The 21,166-nt window shown below is 41.2% G+C and overlaps 1 protein-coding gene across 8 annotated transcripts in view; it reads left to right on the forward strand.

Moving 5' to 3' along the window:
- Positions 1-21,166, forward strand: part of TBC1D4 (TBC1 domain family member 4) — a 220,050-nt gene that overhangs the window by 180,492 nt on the left and 18,392 nt on the right. For all 8 annotated transcript variants that reach the window (XM_070048715.1, XM_051850604.2, XM_051850605.2 and 5 more), the window contains 4 exons: positions 8,168-8,328; positions 10,380-10,589; positions 14,653-14,811; positions 17,930-18,088. In XM_070048715.1, the coding sequence (XP_069904816.1) occupies positions 8,168-8,328; positions 10,380-10,589; positions 14,653-14,811; positions 17,930-18,088 (689 nt within the window). The remainder of the gene's footprint in view (positions 1-8,167; positions 8,329-10,379; positions 10,590-14,652; positions 14,812-17,929; positions 18,089-21,166) is intronic.

Genomic DNA, 21,166 nt, shown 5'->3' on the forward strand with positions numbered 1-21,166 from the left:
TTAATCTTAGGTTATAAGGATGAGAATCAACATATGACCTACCCAGAGATATGTTAAATTTCCTAGTTCAGAACTTATTTAAAAGCTGCAGTGTGTAGAGTTTAGGAAATAAAACCCTTTGTTCTTCTCATTTGTTTTTCCTATACCTTGTTCCACTGACTCATCTATCTGTTTTGACTCATAGCGCAGATGCTACACATTGATTTCCATTAGAATAGCTCCATCTTTGTTTTATTTAATTAGTAAAGATTTTCCATAGGACAGTGATGTGTATCAGTTGAAAGTCTGGTAGAGTATAAACTATTATTGAGCCTGATACAATTATGAGTTAAATAGTAATGTGGATCCTGAGGCTAAAACTGAAGTTTTATCATTATGTTGTTCCATGTTGCCTCTCTCTAGGCATTTACAAAGAGAAAGCTTTTCCACTTTGTGTTGAATAATTCAGTTGCTATCAAATTAATCAAGTTGTGCTATCTCTCTTGAGTTGTAATACGTTGTGATTTAGATACAGATTTAGCCACTGTGTATAGAAGGCTATTTGATGCTATGATGCTGGTGGTTTTAGTTGGATGCTAGGGAACTGGAGCAGGGAGGCAGTTTGCTACTCTGTAAAACACCTTCATAGAACTGATCCCAGCGGAAGAATTTCCCATTATTCAAAGTGTATTTGTGTTGCCCTGGGAAGAAGGTGGTCATCAGAACACCTCCATTCCATCCAATAGCCAATGAATTAATTTTTATTAAAGCAGGCAAGTATGTGTTAACATTTTTTGTTAACACAAGAAATGTGATGTTAATTGTTGTATCTGCTTTTTCAAGGATATACTCAAATATCATCTTGAAGCCTTGGTGGGTTCATTCTATATCCATAGCCTTTGAGTGATACTGTATAAAGGAGTTGGAAGTAGCCTTCCCAGCCTATGTGGTGATACTTATTAGAGGGATTGTTTTCTCCCCTTCTATGAGGATATTTGAAAAGGTTAACAGAAAAATAGAATTAAAAGAAAAGTTTGCTTTGGTGCACAAAATTTGAAATCCATGCATAGTTTTTTTGTAACATTGCATTTCCCATGAACTTTTTGAAGATCCCTCATAAAGTCCTCATTTATGCTCACAAATTGTTTTCTTGACTAATTGATGAATGCTAGGGGGAAGTACATATAGAATGTACCAATACGAAAATCACTGGAAGTGTACCAAGTTATACTTTCTTCCTAGTCACTCCTTTATGCATGTATTTTAAGATAGATTTATCTGTTTATTTATTTGAAAGAGTTACAGAAAGAGAGAAAGAGACAGACAGATGGAGAGACAGAGAGACAAAGGGAGAGAATCTTCCATCTGCTCATTCACTTCCCAAATAGCTGTAATGCCTGAAGCTGGCTGGGATCAAAGTCAGGAGCTTGGAACTCCACCCAGGTGGTCCACTTATGAGACAGGAGCCCAGTCACTGGGGCCATATTCCCATGTCTTCCCTGGAACAGTAGCAGGGAGCTGAAACAGAAGCAGTTTCCAGGACTCAAACTTGTGCTCTGATATGGGATGCTGGCATCTCAGGTGGCAGCTTATGCCAGCATCTTAACCTGCTGGGCCACAATGTCAGCCGCCCCCCCCCCCAGTTATTCCATTTTTAAAAAGGAGACATATTTATTTATTTGAAAGGCAGAGTTACAGATAAGAGGAGAGAGAGAGAGAGAGAGAGAGAGAGAGAGAGAGAGAGAGAGAAATAGAAATCTTCCATTCACTGGTTCACTCGCAAATGGCTGTGATTGTTGGAGGTGGGCCAGACCAAAGCCCAGGATCTTGGAACTCCATCTGTGTCTCCCATGTGAGTAGCAGGGGGCCCAAGCACTTGGACCATCTTCCACTGCCTTTTCTCAGTACATCAACAGGGAGCGGGATTAGAAGTGGAACTGGAGGGACTTGAACTGGCACTCATATGGGATGCCAGTGTCACAGGTGTTGTCTTAACACAATATTGACCTATAATTATTCCTTTTTACTTGGCCAATTTCTGATAGAGAAAATGCAGGCATAGAATACTTTTCCTGAACATGTCTCTTGAGAAACAGTTTTATATTGCAAATGTTTATATTCCAAAATACCAAAAAAAAAAAAAAAATGGGAAAAAAGGCTTTGTGGAAAAATAAGGGAGTGGTTATAATTTGTTTCACTATTTTAAATATGTCAAGGTATTAAAATATCAATATATTTCTATGCTACTTTATTCATGTATTTTTAATTTGTTCCTTTTATCTAAAATAAGATTATACACATTTTGGAGTGCAATTATTTCAAAGCAGAAAGTAAGGTATTTACAGAAGTGCAATGCCTGTTAGTACTCTGAAGTTACTTGTCTGCAGAAATAAAGGAAATGATTCCATTAAAAATGGAAAAAGGAGTGCATACCTGATCAAAGGATGGATGCTGATTAGAGACTGAGTTTTGCCCCTGACGTGCAGAGGCTCGTGGGAGTCCTGACAGCCTTGTTTTTTTGTGGTCTTGTACAGTTCTGTATGTTGGCAGCATCAACTACTGTGACTACGTGAGCACCTGGATTCTGGACTGCTGGGGTTTGAATCCTGGGTCCCTCACTTGTTATCTGTGTCTCCGTGGACAATTTACTCTTTCTACTTGAGTTTTCTCCCTGAAAGTGGGAGTAGTAATCAGTTGCTATGAGGATGAAGTGAATTCATGCTTGTAACATGTTGGGAACGGTGCCCAGCATCAAATATGTGCTTTCTGTGTGCCTGAGCTTTACTGTTTTAGAGTAAACACTCCATGTGGTTGTGCTTTTATTCACTCAGAAAGGAGACCTTCTAGTTGGGTGCATGCTAATTTAAGTAAAGGAGAAGTTAAAGTTAAAACTAACATGGAAGCAAAGTGAAGAACAACAAAGAGAAATTGTAACCCCCTCTCCGCCCTCCGGCCTGTTGTTTTCATGTCAGGAGAGAGGGCTGTTGATGCACACTGTTTCCTGTGGTTTGGTTCCATTGGCACCTTCAGAATGTCAGATTGCTGACTGCAAGCAAATCAAGTGAACTGCTGTTAAGATGCACAAGGCACTCACTGGCTACATGCTTCTCTGGATCCAGACTCAATAAGTGAAGCAGGGCAGCCTTCGCCTTATCTCAGCAACCAAAATGCCTCAGTGGGATGCAGGTTTTTAGTAGAAGATAAAGGGTCAATGGTCTGTTATCTATGCCCTTTCTTTCTTATCTTCTTATCTTGTATTTTGACATCCTTTGTGACACCTGCTGGCCATTAGATTCCAGATGTAGGAAGAAAATGTGTCTTTGGGCAGTTTATTGGGGTTATAGGACTTAACAATTTAGATGGCGTAAAATTTTCAAGTGTATATTAGTCGGCTGGTGGAAGGATACTTTATGTGCCCGTTTTATTACATAGTAATCCCCAAAGCCTGTATTTTTGGGGTAATAATGAGACTGATGGGAGTACTACTCTGTTTTCTTTTTAATACTTTCTGAACATATGATATATTATTACCAGTGCATTGGAAGATTTTTTTAAAAAATAATTTATTTATTTGTGAGTCAGAGTTACAGATAAGAGAGAGGGAGAGACAGAGAGAAAGGTATTCCATCCATTGGCTCACTCCTTAAATGGCCACTATGGCTGGAGCTGGGCCCTTCTGAAGCCAGGAGCCAGGGACTTCTTCTGAGTCTCCAACATGGGTGCAGGGGGTATCTTCCACTGCTTTCCCAGGCCATAAGCAGAGAGCTAGATTCGAAGTGGAGCAGCCGGGACATGGACCGGCACCCATATGGGATGCTGGCACCATAGGCGGAGGCTCAGCTCATTACTTCAAAGCGCCAGCCCCCGAAGGTGATTTTTTTAAAAGATGTTTTTTGCAATATACCCCATACTCTGCTTCTCCTATTGCTAGTATCTTACAGTAGGTATATTTTTCATGATATATAAACTGTACCCAGCTTCCTCTACTATAACATGTTAATATAATATGTACTTGTCTCTGTTAATGAACCATACCCAGATTCCCTGTTTTTCAATTCAAACTCCCTTTATCTTTCCTACCCCTCCTTGCCTCTAGTAATCAACATTGTGTTTTTTTTTAAAGCATGAATGAATCATGCAGTATTCTTTTTCCTGTGTCTGACTTATTTCACATGGCATAGTCCAGTCCTTTAGTTTTTCTGCTACACTTACTGAAAAAGTCAAAGTAAACTAATATTTGTTAAACATTTACCTTGTGGGGCATTGAAATAACTGTTTTTCCTAAGTATAAGAGTCCTTCAGAAAGTTCATGGAGGATGATATGAAATTTAGAGATAAGCTTGTTTTGTTGCAGAAATTTTAGAAATCATACATTATAAATCTTCAAAAAGTTCATGCAAATGTACATTATAAAGCAACTATGGGTGGTAGGTTTCAGGTTTTTTTTTGCACCAAAATAAACTTGTCTTTTATTTCCATTATCTGTGAACTTTTTGTAGTTGTCTCAATTTATTTTGCTTTCAAAGCATAAATTATAGATACAGTGCTCTTATGTAGGAAAGGAACAATGCTGATTACTTTTTGTTGTTAGTTAACAGTGTTGTCAATGTCAGTACCAACCAGTGCCATTGACAGCTTCATCCTTACTGGGGGTAGTACCAGAACTTTCTGCCAGAGGGACTTAGGATCAGGACCCATAAGAAGTGGCTTTAAGAAGGTAGTTCCTGGGGCTGGCGCTATGGCGCAGTGGGTTAAAGCCCTGGCCTGAAGTGCCAGCATCCCATATGGGTGCTGGTTCTAGTCCCAGCTGCTCCTCTTCTGATCTAGCTCTCTGCTATGGACTGGGAAAGTGATAGAAGATGGCCCAAGTCCTTGGGCCCCTGCACCCACGTGCAAGACCTGGAGGAAGCTCCTGGCTCCTGGCTTCAGATTGGCGCAGCTCCAGCCACTGCGGCCATCTAGGGAGTGAACCAGCAGATGGAAGACCTCTCTGTCTACCTCTCTCTGTAACTCTGTATTTCAAATAAATAAAATAAATCTTTTTTTAAAAAAGAAGGCAGTTCCTTATTTATTCCTGGCATGCTAGGTTAGTCACCCTTTTTCTTATCCATTTTACTTAGCCATCTGAGATATTATTTCTTATGGTTTTATGAAGTATTGGTTTATTCTATGCATATTTCTTGAGTGCACATGCTTAGCCCAATACTATGCAAGAAGCTAGATATGTGCTCATGAACAGGACATTTTGCAAATAACTGCTACAAAAATGAAGATGTAGCTTATGCCAAGTGTATTTATCAAGATAGAACTTTTATGCTACATAGAACACTGGATTCACAGATTCTAAAAGGGAAGTGATTGAATGAATGCTTTCAAAAGTGGAAGTAAAGATGAACATATTTATTCAGTATTGCAGGTAATTTTGAATAGTGGACATGTAATATATTTTATGGGTTACACTTTTATCCATAATATATATGTATATATATATATTTATACATAATAAAGAGGGTTTGGCTCTACTGAGATGGATGAATCAGCTACTTTCTAAGGTAGTATAACAAATCGTTCCACTTGCTATCTGTGAGGCAGCACTCAGTATGTCCTTTTCTTTTTTTTTTGTAAAAACCAAAATTTTATTATGTATTTTTTCTTTTTACAGTAGATTAATATTAGAAAGCAACAATAAAAATATTAGAAATCAAAAATAACAAACTAAAAATTATACAAATACATGAACATTGAGCAACATATTCCTCAATAAACTTTGATATATATATGTCTGTATACATATATACTCATGCACATATATATGATGCAATACTATTCTGCTTTGAAAAAGAATGAAATCCTGACATTTGCAGTAAAATGGATAGAACTGGAGATGATTGTGTTAACATAAACTAGCTAGACATATAAAGACAAATACAGCATGCTTTTTTTTTTTTTTTTAATCGTCCCTAGCCTGAGGGCGGGCCCTTAGGGTTGCGACGGGTGGGGGGAGTGAGAGGCGGGGCTTGGCCTCAGGCCTGAAACTTGGCCTTTTCTTAATTTAGCATGTCCTTTTCTTAATTTAGTAGATCAAATCCTTAAGTACTATTTCTAGGAAGATAGATTCCTCTAAGTTTGCATAATGGAGTAAATAAAGATATGGCAGACAGGTATGGAATTGGTGTCCTCACTGTTAATTGCCTCCACACTGTTAAGTTCCTCCAAGTGTTTGTGAGGCCTGTGGCTTTTCTAGCTGAGTTTCATTTCTGACCTAAGTGCTGAACTTCTTGATTCTATCAAAAGTCTGATACCTTCACTTGGGGTCCATGGGTGGGTGTCATCACTTGTGTATCTTCATCATTCTCTTAGGAAGGTCCAGAGATGATGAGCTTAAAAAAGTAAAATATTCCCACCACTAACAACAACAGTCATTGTGCTGTAAACACGGTGTCCTTAACAGTAACTCTGGGGTGCTGTGGTGCACCTTGGGCTGCCCACATTTCATATCTGAGTGCAGCTGCTGCGTGCACACAATCCAGCTTCGTGCTAATGAATCTGGGGAGGCAGTGGATGATGGCACAAGAGCTTGGGCTCCCATCTGGAAAACCTGAATGGAGTTCTCTTTCTGGTGCTCTGAAAATAACTTTTTTAAGGTAAGAGTCATAATGAGTTTATTTACTTTTGTTTCTTTATTTGAAAGACAGAGAGACAGAAACAGAGACAGAGAGATCTCCCACCTACAGGTGCACTTCCAGAATGCCTGCAATGGATGGTTCTGGACCGGGAATGAGCTGGGAGCCAAGAATTCAGTCTGGGACCCAAGTACTTGAGCTACTTGATGCTACCCCTCAGGGCTATGCATCAGCAGGAAGCTGGAATTGGAAGTGGAACCAGGATTTGAACCGAGGCAAGCAGAGATGAGATGCAGGCATCCCAAACAGTGTCTTTTTTTTTTTTTTTTTTTGACAGGCAGAGTGGACAGTGAGAGAGAGAGAGACAGAGAGAAAGGTCTTCCTTTTGCCATTGGTTCACCCTCCAATGGCCGCCGCAGCTGGTGAGCTGCAGCCGGCGCATCGCGCTGATCCGAAGGCAGGAGCCAGGTGCTTCTCCTGGTCTCCCATGCGGGTGCAGGGCCCAAGCACCTGGGCCATCCTCCACTGCACTCCTGGGCCACAGCAGAGAGCTGGCCTGGAAGAGGAGCAACCGGGACAGAATCCAGCGCTCTGACCGGGACTAGAACCCAGTGTGCCGGCGCCGCAAGGTGGAGGATTAGCCTATTGAGCTACGGCGCCAGCCCCAAACAGTGTCTTAACAGATGTGCCAAACACCAGCCCCTCATAGTGAGCCTAGCAATGCATTTCTTAGAGCAGACCCATATTCCACAGGTGAATTTCACAAAGCATTGGTGAAGAACAATATGACACTCCCAAGGCCCCAGAAGTTGGGGGTGTGGATTCTAGGGCCAGTTAATTCAATTAAGTTGGGGAGTTTCTGTCTGCTCTTTCCTATTGTAGAGTCACAATGCACGTCAGCCTATCAACAGTCTGTAAGAAGGTCTGCTATGAAGAAATCTCATTAATACTCTTTAACTTGGCCCACCCAATCTTCTTTGACTCCAGCTGTTTTTCTTACTGTACCATCTAGCAGTAATCTTGGAGGTGACCATTCTGCCTGTATTCAGGTTGTTGTCTACCACTGTCCAGCTATTGAAAGCTATCCATTCTGAGTCAGATCTTAACAATCTCAAAAACTAGTAGGTCTCCTAAGAGCTTAGAGAAAAGTTAGTAGCCTGCTGTGTAAGAACTTTGAGGGAAGTTTGTAGTGAGCCTTTTATGTTATTTAGGGTAAACTATTCATGTTATTTCTTTAGCAACACATGAGTTTATTCCTTCAGCAATCTTTGCTCCTCCCAATAAGGCCTTCTAGTGCTCCAATTAGAGCTCAGACTAGCTGACGGCTAAGGAATGAGTAGAAACAGGTGAGCTTCTCCTGTCTGGGCTGTGGCCTGGATTGCATTTTCCCAGGATGTGGTGGCCTGGGTGACCAGCGGAGGAGGCCGCATTGCTCTGTGTTGCCTGTGGCTTGTGCTTGCCCGCGCCGCAGCAGAACTTGAGAATGGCTTGTGCTACCATCTCATTGTGAAGTGCCCTGTTTTGCAGTCTTCCCTACCAGTTCTATGTTTATTGGCTTCCCACAGTGATGGAGAGGGGAGAAAAAGGACCTCGTCCACCTGCAGCAACGAGTCCCTGAATGCTGGAGGAACCCCCGTGACGCCTCGCCGGATCTCCTGGCGGCAGCGCATTTTCCTCAGGGTTGCTTCGCCCGTGAACAGATCCCCTTCGGCAATGCAGCAGCAAGGTCAGTGAGGGCCTGCTCAGGATTACCGCGTGGGAGAGGCGTGCCCAGGGAAGCGAATGCAAATGCTTTATGCATAAGGAGATTGCAAGGACTGCGGTGGTGGGGAAATCACTGCTCTTGCTGTGAATGTTGCAGTGTGGCCAGGTGACATGAGGATGCTTTGACCGTTCAGCACCTGCTTGTTGAGTGACTGAATGGATGAGTTTCCCACACCTGTTTGGGAGCCTCCTCCACTAGGATAGTGCTAGAAACAAGTCATAGATCTTTTTATTGTTGGAAAAGCAGCAGTTATTTTGATGAGTCACATATAAGCAAAGTGACATAGAAATGAGATCCATATACTAGGCAGATAGCAACCCACTGAAAACCCCAGCAGCTGTCTTTGAATATTAGACCTGTTAGACATTCATGCAGAAACATACGAACACAAAGTAAATGAACAGTCAATACAAAGATAGAACAGTAAGGACAGCACGTATTATTCCATAGCTTTAAAGGTAGACAATCACACGTAGAAGAATTTTGAGGAGAAATAAGTCCAAGCTCTTGTGGGAGATACTACCATAGTCCTCTCTGAAAAGTGAGTATAAAGGAATTAAATGTGAATAATATTTGAGTAACACAATTGAAAAAAAGTTGATCTCAGGTTTTGTAGAACTTTGTAGAGAAATTAATATGTTTTTAGCACACAGATATTTTCATAATTGCCAAACAGTTAATGATTTGTGCCATATTCTCTGGTCATAGTGCAGAAGAAAGAAAGGAAAGGAGGGAAGGAGTTGAGCGGAGAAGAAAAGAAGGAATGAAGGAAGGAAAGAAACAAGGAAGGGGGAGGAGGGAGAAGGCAGAGCAAACATTTTCCATGTGCTTGGAAATAGAAAAAAACTGCTCCTAGAAACTAAAAGGAAAAATATATGATGATCAGAGCCCTGTCAAAATTGAGTGTCCTTTAGGGGGCAATTTATAGCCATGAAGGCATTCATAATGCATTCATAAGTGTTCTTTAGGGGGCAATTTATAGCCATGAATGAATTCATTTAAAACTAAGAAAGCCAGATATCAAGTGTACTAGGGATCAACTTAAGAAATTAATAAAGAAGCCGTAGAATAAAATAAAACATTAACAACAGAAAACATAGGGAAGCAGCTAGGAATAAGGGAGATCAATGCATTAAGGAAAAGTAGACAACAACTGGCATCACCAATGATAAATTTACCCTTGCCTAACATGGTCAGCATCAAGGGAAAACTAGTTACGTAAACTCATTGCTCGGAGAGGCATGTGTGAGAAGGTGGGAGAGCCAAAGTTCTAGAGCTGTTTGAAGTTTGGAGGTCAGAGAATTGCAAGAAAGTCAAAACATGGGGTATGCAGAGGATGGAGGTTGAGCCACGAGGCTGGAGAGATGACGTGAGGCCAGAGCTGGAAGGGATGCGTGTGCTGCGCCCGGCAGCCTGAGCTGTGTTCACGAGGATATCAGCTAGCACTGAAGTGTTTCGAGAGGTAGGGCCGTGTTTGTCCCTAGGATGCGCACTGGCCTGGCACAGAGGCTGAGCTCCAGGAGGTCAGGAAGAGGGTGTTGCGGGAGGAAATGGCAGAGAGCACCGGCTGCTTGGCCACGGAAGGCCCAGTGTTGCGCAGCGGCCACTCCAGGTGGATCCTGAGAGTAGATGTAGCCCAGAGCAGATGCCTACTGCCTACCCACTGAATCCTCTTGTTTTGTGTAATCAGATAACATAGATAAATTGCAGAAGTAGTGAACTCTGGGGAAAGGCCAGTTTGTTCTGTAGTCCTTGTCGTATAGGTCTTCTGTGTAGAAAGAAGAAGTGGTGAAATGACAGGCTTTTGTTTCACTACAGGAGGGAAATCTGGAAGGGGAATTCAGCCTAGTGACTTGACTTAAATCATTAGTTCCAGAAACTAAGTTACTGGGAAAGCGGCTGTGTGAAAACCTTTAAATGTGGAAGGGAAGACGAGAATGTCAGTTCTAGAGAAAACTTCTGTAGCCCGGATTACTATCAAGGAATGCCTCTCACTGTTTTCTTCTCTGCAGATGGACTGGACAGGAACGAGCTGCTGCCACTGTCTCCTCTCACTCCCACCATGGAGGAGGAACCGCTGGTGATTTTCCTGTCTGGTGAGGATGATCCAGAAAAGGCTGAAGAGAGAAAGAAGTCAAAAGAACTAAAGAGCTTGTGGAAAAAAGCTATACACCAACAAATCTTGTTGCTCCGAATGGAAAAAGAAAACCAGAAACTTGAAGGTTAGCTATTCAAGCAAGGCTGAACGATAGAAGGCTGGTAACGTGGTAATTTAAGGGTGTCGGTTACATCTGCTCCCCCTATACACACACACACACACACACACACACTCATTCTTGGACTGTATACACACTTCGACTGGAGAATCTACTGATCAAAATTGTTTATTTTCATTGTATGTGGTGATTATGACCTGGGAAAAGTCAGTTTCAGATATTTGCATTTTTGTGGAATAGAGTTGAAGCGTCAGAAGCCTTCACAGGGTATCTGGGTAAGCTAGAATGTGGATAATATAGCCTTAAATATGGAAAAAGCAAATTTTCTTTTTAAAAATATAATTTTCAACTTTCAGATGAATTATATTCATAGTAGAAGAAATATGCGTATTTCAACAACTTCTGTTTGTATTACATCTAAGCCAATGATTTGATTATAAATATTATCAAATCACAGTTCCTAATTTTGGTAATGCCTTATAAATTTTATCTTGAAAAATCATATTTGAATTATGAAATGTAAATATTTAGCACAGCTATTGTGTTATTTGTGATATTTTATAGCTAAATTTATGAATACTGAATGCTTTAGAATTGTTTTTCAGCTTTTCAAAGAATGATACAGCTTACCCCAGTACTGACAGAACTGCAGCAGAGATACCTAGAGTATCAAAATCCAAAGAAATGTATAAAAACCATAATCTTGGGCAAATCTCTTAGCCTAAAAGGGCTTTAATTTTCTTTCTATAAAATGAAAGATTTAGCTTAAGTAGGCCCTTTGACTTTTAAGATTATTGGCAAATGTGCGATATAGATTTTTCTCTTACTTGTTTTTACTGTGTTGTTTTCTAAACAATTTTTAACAAAGACATTCAGATTCTTGAATCTATCATCTACCTTCAGATATTGTTGCTATATTTATTATTCAATTCAGTTTTTAATTTTGATGGTATGTATTTAGTTTGCAAGGACACAGTTTTTTTTTTTTTTTAATTTTCTTAGCAGAATGAAAAATACATCAAATGTTAGAAACCCTAGGGAAATAAATCTTTTATTCTGTAAAATAAATAAAATATCTCAGTTAATTGTTACTGACATAGCTTTTTTTTAATTTAATTTTTTTAATTTGACAGGCAGAGTTAGTGAGAGAGAGAGAGAGAGAGACAGAGAGAAAGGTCTTCCTTTTCCGTTGGTTCATCCCCCAAATGGATGCTATGGCTGGCGCGCTGCACCGATACAAAGCTGGGAGCCAGGTGCTTCCTCCTCGTCTCCCGTGCGGGTGCAGGGCCCAAGCACTTGGGCCATCCTCCACTGCACTCCCGGGCCACAACAGAGAGCTGGATTGGAAGAGAAGCAACCAGGACAGAATCTGGCGCCCCAACCGGGACTAGAACCCGGAGTTCCAGTGCCGCAGGCAGAGGATTAGCCAAGTGAGCCATGGCACCGGCCCTAACATAGTTTTTATAAGTTCTGTTTGATAAATAGTATACTCACTTGAGATTTCAAAGATTTCAGCAGGAATTGAATTCATATTTTTTAGGCCATTGGGGACCTCTTGAATAGCTCATAAACAGAAAAAGAAATTAAAATGGCTATCATTCTTTGAAAATTTAAAGTATGAAATTATATTTTAATTGGAAGCATATACATATAAAACATTAAATATGAAAGCATACTTTTAGAATCATGAGCTATTTGGATTGGAAATGGCCTTAGAGATTATTTGGCTAGGTTCTTGTTTCTGTAGCTGAGTTGGTGACTAGCTTGGGGAGGCAAAAAATTTAACCTAAGATCAGTGACGTCACAGCAGAACAAGTCATACAGCTCAGGTTTATTCATATTAGTTCTTGGGTTTTTCCCGGTAAGCCACAGTGTTTCTCAGCTGTATGTTTTCACGTAAGGGAATGAATTTTTTAGTATGAAGACTACTTGTATATTCTGAGATCAGTTATACCACATAATTTTACATGATAAGAAAGGAAGTAACATTTAGAATATAATTCCAGAAACTCCGTCAGGTCTCTTCTTATTTCTGTACTTAAGTAACAAAGACAAAAACAGTGGTAGCCAAAGGATGACCATTTCTTGATAGTTCCTCCTTATTATCTAGTTCATCAGTTTGAAGGCACGCAGTAACTAGCCTTCTCATTTTATATCAGGGCCCACTGATGGTGCTTATAAAATTATATGTATGAGCAATGATTTAGAGAACATGGGAGAAAAAAATTTGAGAAAATATGCTTTGTTTGTTGTGAAGCGAGTCATTAGTAAAGTTCTATGTAAGATTGCATTTATTATTAATGTTAATGAACCCCACTCCTTTAAAAAGAATTCTTTGGGTACTGTAGGAAAGTGATGAAGCGAATCTTGAGGCACAAAGGTGAACTGTGTTAGAAAGCCATCTAGTGGTATCCAAGAGGAAGGTTTTTTTTGTTTTGTTTTTTTTTTTTTTTTTTTTTTTTTTGACAGGCAGAGTGGACAGTGAGAGAGAGACAGAGAGAAAGGTCTTCCTTTGCCGTTGGTTCACCCTCCAATGGCCGCCGCGGCCAGCGCGCTGCGGCCGGCGCACCGCGCTGATCCGATGGCAGGAGCCAGGAGCCAGGTGCTTTTCCTGGTCTCCCATGGGGTGCAGGGCCCAAGCACCTGGGCCATCCTCCACTGCACTCCCGGGCCACAGCAGAGAGCTGGCCTGGAAGAGGGGCAATCGGGACAGAATCCGGCGCCCAAACCGGGACTAGAACCCGGTGTGCCGACGCCGCTAGGCGGAGGATTAGCCTAGTGAGCCGCGGCACCGGCCCCCAAGAGGAAGGTTTTTGCCGCATGATTTATCTTTTGATTATATCCAGAGTATTAAGTAGGAATTGTTACTGCCTTGCTTGAACAGCAGTCTAAGATATTTTAATTCTTCTGAAATGATTTCACAAACACTGAGTAAGCATAATATTCATTCCGCTGTTGCTTTTGTGCTGTCGAGGACTTCGGCTGTATGACAGAGATTTGTGTTGCAGAAGGTAAGGAGGTTGGGTGAGCACTGTGAGCTGTCCAGCCTGACCCTGATGAGAGAAGTGGGCTCCCCAGCTTCTTCTGCCTTTCGTTTTCACAGTCAGTTATTTAAGATAAAGGCACGTCATGATTGTGATTGCTTTCATAGGCACTTCTTTCAATGAGCACTGTGCCTATGTTTTAGACCATTAAATGAACATAATTCTATATGATGTCAACAATGGTATTAGTGTTAACTGCGATGGATTTTTGTTTTTAAGATGATTAAAAATAAACATGGAACATATAGTGTGTTAAGGGCAATGGATGACTGAAATAGTTATGAAATGGCTGAGGTTATTGTCAAACATACTACAAATTAAGGCCCTCACAAGGCAGTGTCATTGTCATCTTCTTTTTTTGTAGGATTTATTTATTTATTTGAAGTCAGAGTTACAGAGAGAGAGAGAGAGAGAGAGAGAGAGGAGAAACACACAGAGAGAGGGATCTTTCATCCACTGGTTCACTCCCCAAATGGCCGCAACGGCTGGGGCTGGGCCAGGCCAAAGCCAGGAGCCAGGAGCTTCTTCAGGTCTCCCACATGGGAGCAGGAGCCCAAGTACTTGGGCCGTCTTCTGCTGCCTTCCCCGGCACATTAGCAGGGAGCTGGAATCAGAAGCAGAGCAGCTGGCCCTTGAACCAGCACCCATATGGGATGCCAGCACTGCTGACGGCGCCACAGCGCTGGTCCTGGCATTGTCTTCTTATATATGTCATATATGGAATAGTAACATTTTGGGAATAGTAACATTTTAGCCTACTGGTTGGTTGAGGCGGCAACATCCCATGTTGGAATCTCATGTTGGAATGCCTCGATTTAAGTCCCAGCTCTGCTCCCAATTCTAGATTTCTGCCAGTGCACCCAAGGAGAGATTGCAAATGATAGCTCTAGTACTTGTGTCCCTGATACCCATGTGGGAGACCTGGTACAGTTTTACAAACACAACAACATTAAAAATACTGAGTTTAAAAGCACATTGGTCTTATGTGACTCTTCATTCTGTTCCTGTCTCTGTCTGTTGCTTAGCACGAAGAGATGAGCTTCAGTCCAGAAAAGTTAAACTGGACTATGAAGAAGTTGGTGTATATCAGAAGGACGTCTTAATAACCTGGGATAAGAAGCTGTTAAACTGCAGAGCAAAAATCAGGAGTGATATGGAAGACATTCATACTTCTCTTAAAGAAGGTATGTGGGATCATTTCAGTGATTCGTTTAGAAGAAAAGCTTCAGACTTGTTTTGTTTTGTTTTTGCAGCTCAGACGTAATTTTATCTGTGTGCTTTGCTTGTTAAGTGTGGAGACTTGATTGACCAGACACTGGTGCTAATGGAGATACCCTTGAGGAGACCAGAGGCACCTAGAGGTTCTCCAGACCCATTCCACCTGCTGATTTCAGCTCCCTGTGGGTGGTTACTAAGGAGGAAATGAAGCCATTGGTATCAGTCTGATCATTGCCATATACATACTTCAGACCTAGAAACTTGACTCACTTCCATGGTTTGGTCAGAAGTGTTTATTTAAATATATATTTACATATTTGTATTTATGTATGTATATATATATATATATATAACCACAAGTATGTTTTTATATACACAGATTTATATTATGACTAATGAGCCAATTAATCAAATTTTCTTCCATCCATTCATTCTTTCATCTATTTAGGAGAAATTAGTTTTATTTAGCCATTGTATTGTGTTTATTATTTTCTTGTTGCTCTGCTATATTAGATGCCTGGTGTTTTAACTTTAAAATTAAAATGAATGTTTAAGTACTTTAGGAGCAGTTTTGTGACTCAGATTAAATTTACTAAAACAAGAGTCTCCAGGGCTTACATAAACTGAGCATAAAATAAAAATTCCAAAATACTCAAATCTGATAAGTCATGTTTTAAAAGCTTATGATAACATGTGACACTATTGCATCATTATGTTTAGATTAAGCTTTGTTTTGTTAAGATGCCACTTTCACAGTCCTTTTCTTTTTCCGTGGAGACTTTGAAATCCTAAAGGTTTTCAGTGAATTTTGGAGACAAAAGTGTGGTGAACAGGTTGTATGTGAGCTGCAGATCAAACCATTCTTTGGGATGACTTCTGAAGACGTTTCAGGTTAAACCTCACAGCTGCATGCCCCAGGCCCCCATAGCCTGTCCTTCTTCCCTGTCTCTGATCTCATTTTCTGCTGATTCCTCCCTCATATTATATACTCCAGACATGCTGAGCTGCATTGGCTGTCAGTTTGTCCCAGCTGTTTCCAGTGTGTGGAGTGTTCAGCCCTCCCCACACACCTTCCTCCCCTCTATATCTTCTCCCTATTTCCCATCTGCATTTCTTCCACCCTCTTCTTCCAGTTCCTCCTTTCTCCTCTATTCTTCTGCCCAATCTGGGTGTCTTGTGTTGCTGTGCCTGCCGTGGCTGCTGCACACACTCCCTGCCTGGAGAGTGCTGTGCGCTCTCAGGTGCTCCAGCGCCACTTCCTCAGAGCTCCAGGCTCAGTCCTCAGCCGAAATAAATTCATTATGCTTGATTATTCTTTCTCACACTTATTGTGCTTGGCATAATTTGTAATTTTACAATTAAGTGTAATTTTAAAATTAAGTGTATATTTATTTAATATTTTTCTCACCCCCACCACTACACACATAGCACCTAAGACAGTATTTTGCCTAAGTTGTTTATTGAAAGAATGAATGAATGAATGAATGAGACTAATTTTCCTGGGATGAATTTATTCACCTCTCAGTGAGGACATACCCTGAGTGCTGTGCTTTCTACCCCGTGACCTACTGGATGTTCAAGAAATGTTTGTTTAAGTGAAGTGAGCAGTGGAATTAGCTGTTTGTAGATGTGTTATTGGGTAGATAATAAAATAGACCTCTCATGTCATCAGTGTTTCATTTAATGCACTAATAAAAGTTACCTTCTCTAAAAATGACATTTTTACATGCTGTCACTCATTTATTCAACGGATGGCTAATTAGCAGGCTGTACTCTTGGGTTTTGTCTGACAGACATGAAAGTGTGCTTACTGTGCTACAATAGCTCACTGTCTGTGTGGAGGAAAACAGACAAACCGGTAGAGCCAGCTGTAATATGAGGTGCAGTGGTACAGTAAGAATCAAACCGCATGTGAAATGGGAGTGATTACTCCTTATGACGTTAGGGACAACTACAACAGGAAAAGTCAAAGATGATGTTCACGTTCATCTATCCACGATGAAGAGAAATGCACTATACAATCAAGTGTGAGAGCTTGTAATTCTATAGAGGCAACAGTAGGAACAAGAAACTGGAGGAGCGAAACTAAGCACAAACTCCAAGTGTATGACGGGGAATGGGAGGTCATGGGGCTAAAGGTAGTTTGGAGCTATAATGTGGAGGGCCCCATGCATCGTTTTAGCAGGTCTCACCTTTTAGACAATAATGCTTTCAGCTTGTGCAAACTGGCATTGCCGTTCAAAGAGATTACTGGCAGTAACCTTTCCTTAACCAGCTGGAGCCAATTCCAGATCCAGTATCTCTGTATGAACTTGGGCAGATTGTTCAAGGCCTTTCTCCCTTAGCTTTGCCATCTGTATAGCGGGCATAACAGTAATTACCTACCTCATACAGTTGTTCTTTGAGCACATGTAGAAAGCTCCCCCCATAGCTAGGTGCCCTCCATGAGTGTTTTATTTGATGCTCATCCAGTGTTAGCTGATGTTATTCTTTTTTTTTTTTTTTTTTTTTTTTTTTTTTTTTTTTTTTTGACAGGCAGAGTTAGACAGTGAGAGAGAGAGAGAGAAAGGTCTTCCTTTTTCCATTGGTTCACACCATAAGTGGCTGTGTTGTGGCTGGCGCGTTGCACTGATCCAAAGCCAGGAGCCAAGTGCTTTCTCCTGGTCTCCCATGCAGGTGCAGGGCCCAAGGACCTGGGCCATCCTCCACTGCCTTCCTGGGCCACAGCAGAAAGCTGGACTGGAAGAGGAGCAACCGGGTCAGAATCCGGTGCCCCAACCGGGACTAGAACCCAGGGTGCCGGTGCCGCAGGCAAAGGATTAGCCTATTGAGCTGCGGCACCGGCCAGCTGATGTTATTCTTAATAGCGCCATTATTTTTATTGATATTTATGGTTTTCTTTCACAAGATGTTAGGATCTTTAGGATCAAACTTGTGGAAATGTGGTTTGGTCAATACGTTGTGATCCCAGGGTGATGTGCTGTGCAGTCCTGCTGCCTGTGTTCAAGAATTCTGTCATCAGCTGCAATTGAACAACTTCATTTCAGAGTTCAAGGCCATGCTTCTTTGTCTCTTTGGTTATAGGTGTTCCCAAGAGTCGCCGAGGAGAGATTTGGCAATTCCTAGCTTTGCAATACCGTCTCAGACATAGATTGCCCAACAAACAGCAGCCTCCAGACACATCCTATAAGGAACTCTTAAAGCAGCTCACTGCTCAACAGCACGCAATTCTTGTGGATTTAGGTATGTTTGTCCTACTAATTGTCATTGAGCAAGGGAAGCTCTAGGTCTTCTGGTTGCGTTTTTGGGGATTGATAAAGAGGAGCTGCTGGCGTATGTAGAGCTGTGGGCCTGCCATCCTTGTTCTTTGCTGAGGGCAAAGCTGGCTTTGTGTCTGATAGGATACCATGAATACCTGCGTGTAAAATGATGCTTTCTTTTGCCCCCAAACTTTGCCTCGCGAAAGGAAGTCACCATATATTGAAATCTTTAGAAAGGTCATATTCTGGGTTGCTCTCAGTTACTATATTTTGAAAAACTGACTTTTGTTTGGGATAGACAGTCACATCTTAAGCAGTTTAAAAATTGGTTTAAAAAGAGACCCAGCAGTTTAGCAAAGGTGTACTAAGCATTCCTGGGCATAGTACTGGAATCAGGCCTTTAGTGTCATTTTCAACACAATGCGCTAAGTGGTTATGTTGTAGAAATCCTGAATATCTACCTGAAAAATCAGCTTCCGAATGTAAGAGTGACACTTTGATTTTATTTATTTTAACTTTTTAAAACTTTTCTGAATTTATTTCTTTTTGTAATTTTTTAAAATTTTGACTAATTTTTTTTATTTGAGAGAGAGACAGAGATAGTGACACAGAGAGATACAGACAGACAGAGCTCCCATCCACTGGTTCATTCCCCCTAATGCCTGCAAAGGCCAAGACTGGACCAAGTTGAAACTGGGAGCCAACCAGGTCTTCCACGTAAGTGGAAGGAACCCGAGTACTCAGACCAACACTGCTGCCTCCCAGGGTCTACAAGCCAGGGTCTGGAAGCTGGGGTCAAGAGTGGGATCTGTGTGTGGAACCCAGGCACTGCAGTATGGGACACAGGTACCTTAAGTGCTAGGCCAAATGCCCAGCTCTAGTGACAGCTTTGAAATGATGAATATCAACTAACTGTGGAAGGTGAAAATGGTATGATTTAAAAAGCTGTATTTCTAGTTATTTGAATTAATATTAAAATATATTATGATTTTAAAATAAAAATAGGTTGAAATATTCATCTGAAAAATGCAGTTCAATGGAGAAATTGAACAAGGTGGTCCCTAGGGCCTCCTGCAGAGGTTGGGTTCTGGGACCATAAATCAGTGATGAGAGTTAGGACTGAGGTGGTACAAACAGGGTTAGTCAAAATGTCCTGATAAGTAGGGTGAGAGCTCACATATAGCAGAGGCTGGGCAGATGAAATGGAGTTAGAACCATTTATAGTTTTCTTTAGCAAAAACTTTGAAGTGAGAAAGCAAAATGATAAATTTAAAAATTGCTTATTTGACTCTACTTGTGGCCATCTGTGTTTCTTCAGCATGTGCTGGTTTTCTGCTATCTTCCCCTTACTCTGCAGACTTAATTGTATCAGTTCCTGGGGAAAAAGTCACTTTTAAGTGTATGTGGTGGAAAGCATTTTAAAATCTGGCATTCTTGTAAGTTCCAACTGCCTTGAGTAATCACTTCACAAAGAAGCTAACATCCCCCTTCATTTTTCTGACACAAGGAAAGTCCCAAACCAGCACTTACAGCTTTGGGGGTTACAATGGTTTTTATTTTGGTTTTCAGTCTTTAATACCAGCTTTTTAGTGATCCAGGAGCCAGAAACTCAGTCTGGGTCTCCCACATGGGAGGCACTTCTGATTCTAGCTTCTTGCTAAGGGGCATCCTGGAAAGCAGCTGGTAAGGACTCAAGCACTTGGGTCCTTGCCACCCATGTGGGACATCCGGATGGGATACCAAGCTTCTGGGTTTGGCCTAGCCCCGCCTTGGCTGCTGCAGATAGAATCTCTCTGTGTTTCTTTGTCTCTGTTGCTCTGCCGGTTTTATTTTTTAAGATTTTATTTATTTATTTATTTGAAAGGCAGAGTTACAAAGAGAGATAGAAGGAGAGAGAGAGAGAGGTCTTCCATTCACTAGTTCACTTCCCATATGGCCCCAACAGCCGGGATGGAACCAGGAGCTTCTTCTGTGTCTCTCATGTGCATGCAGGTACCCAGGGACTGGCACCATCCCCCACTGCTTTCCCAGGTGCATTAACAAGGAGCAACTTAGGAAGCGGAGCAGCCAGGACTTGAACTGGTACCCATATGGGATGCCAGCACTGCAGGTAGTGGCTTAACCTGCTGTGCCACAGGGCTGATCCCTGCTCTGCCTTTAAAGTAGCTAGCTACATGAGTTTTTAAAAAGGTTCTTCCAGTGTCATAATAACAGCAGGAATGAATCTGTTTATGGGCTACTGAGATTTCTTTTTAAATAATTATGGAATTCTGGTTTTAGCTAGAAACTGCACTTTACATGAATTTAGAATTTGCCTTGAGTCATAGTCTCCTGCTGTCTCTCATGGACATGCCACTAGTTTGGGAGTTCTTGTATTTGGTTTGTTTGTTTTAGTTTTGGCTAGGAAGAAGTGCTGGCCAGCATGAAATGTTTAGTCCCATAGCATATGAGGGCACTTCAAAAAATTGTGGGGAAATTGACATTTTGAGATTCATTGATTGTTTATAGCCCTTGTCTCTGCTATTGAGGAATAGTGGTTTTTTTCCCCTCATACAATTTGTTGTACTCTTTACATATTGTAGAGTTAATCTTATGAGTATAAAGGAAACTGAAAATAGATTTTTGTAAAAATCAAGAGTGGGAATAGGAGAGAAAGGAAGAAGGGTGGAGGATGTAGGCGGGAGGGAGAGTAGGGTGGCAAGAATCACCAGGTTCCTAAATTTGATGTATAAAATGCATAAAGTTTGTATACCTAATATAAAATTTAAAAAAACCATGGTGAGATGGAATAAAAAGATAAATGTATTTAGGGGCAAAAGCATTTTGAAACTCATGAATAGTTTTTTCTTGGTAACACGTTTCATGTACTTTTTGAAGACCCTTCACCTTGGAGTGTGTGGAAATGGGTTCTGGCAGCTAGGGCTAGGGACCTGCAGGAGGGACAGTCAGTAGCCCTTGCTGGTTTGGGAAAGAATGTGTTCATTCATTGCTGCAGGTCACTGATCTCACTCTGGCCTCCAAAGCATCTAAAAATCATCTCAAAGGTGTTCTTCTTCTCCTC

Source organism: Oryctolagus cuniculus, chromosome 9 (genome assembly GCF_964237555.1).
Source record: "Oryctolagus cuniculus chromosome 9, mOryCun1.1, whole genome shotgun sequence".
In the NCBI taxonomy this organism is placed as follows: domain Eukaryota; kingdom Metazoa; phylum Chordata; class Mammalia; order Lagomorpha; family Leporidae; genus Oryctolagus; species Oryctolagus cuniculus.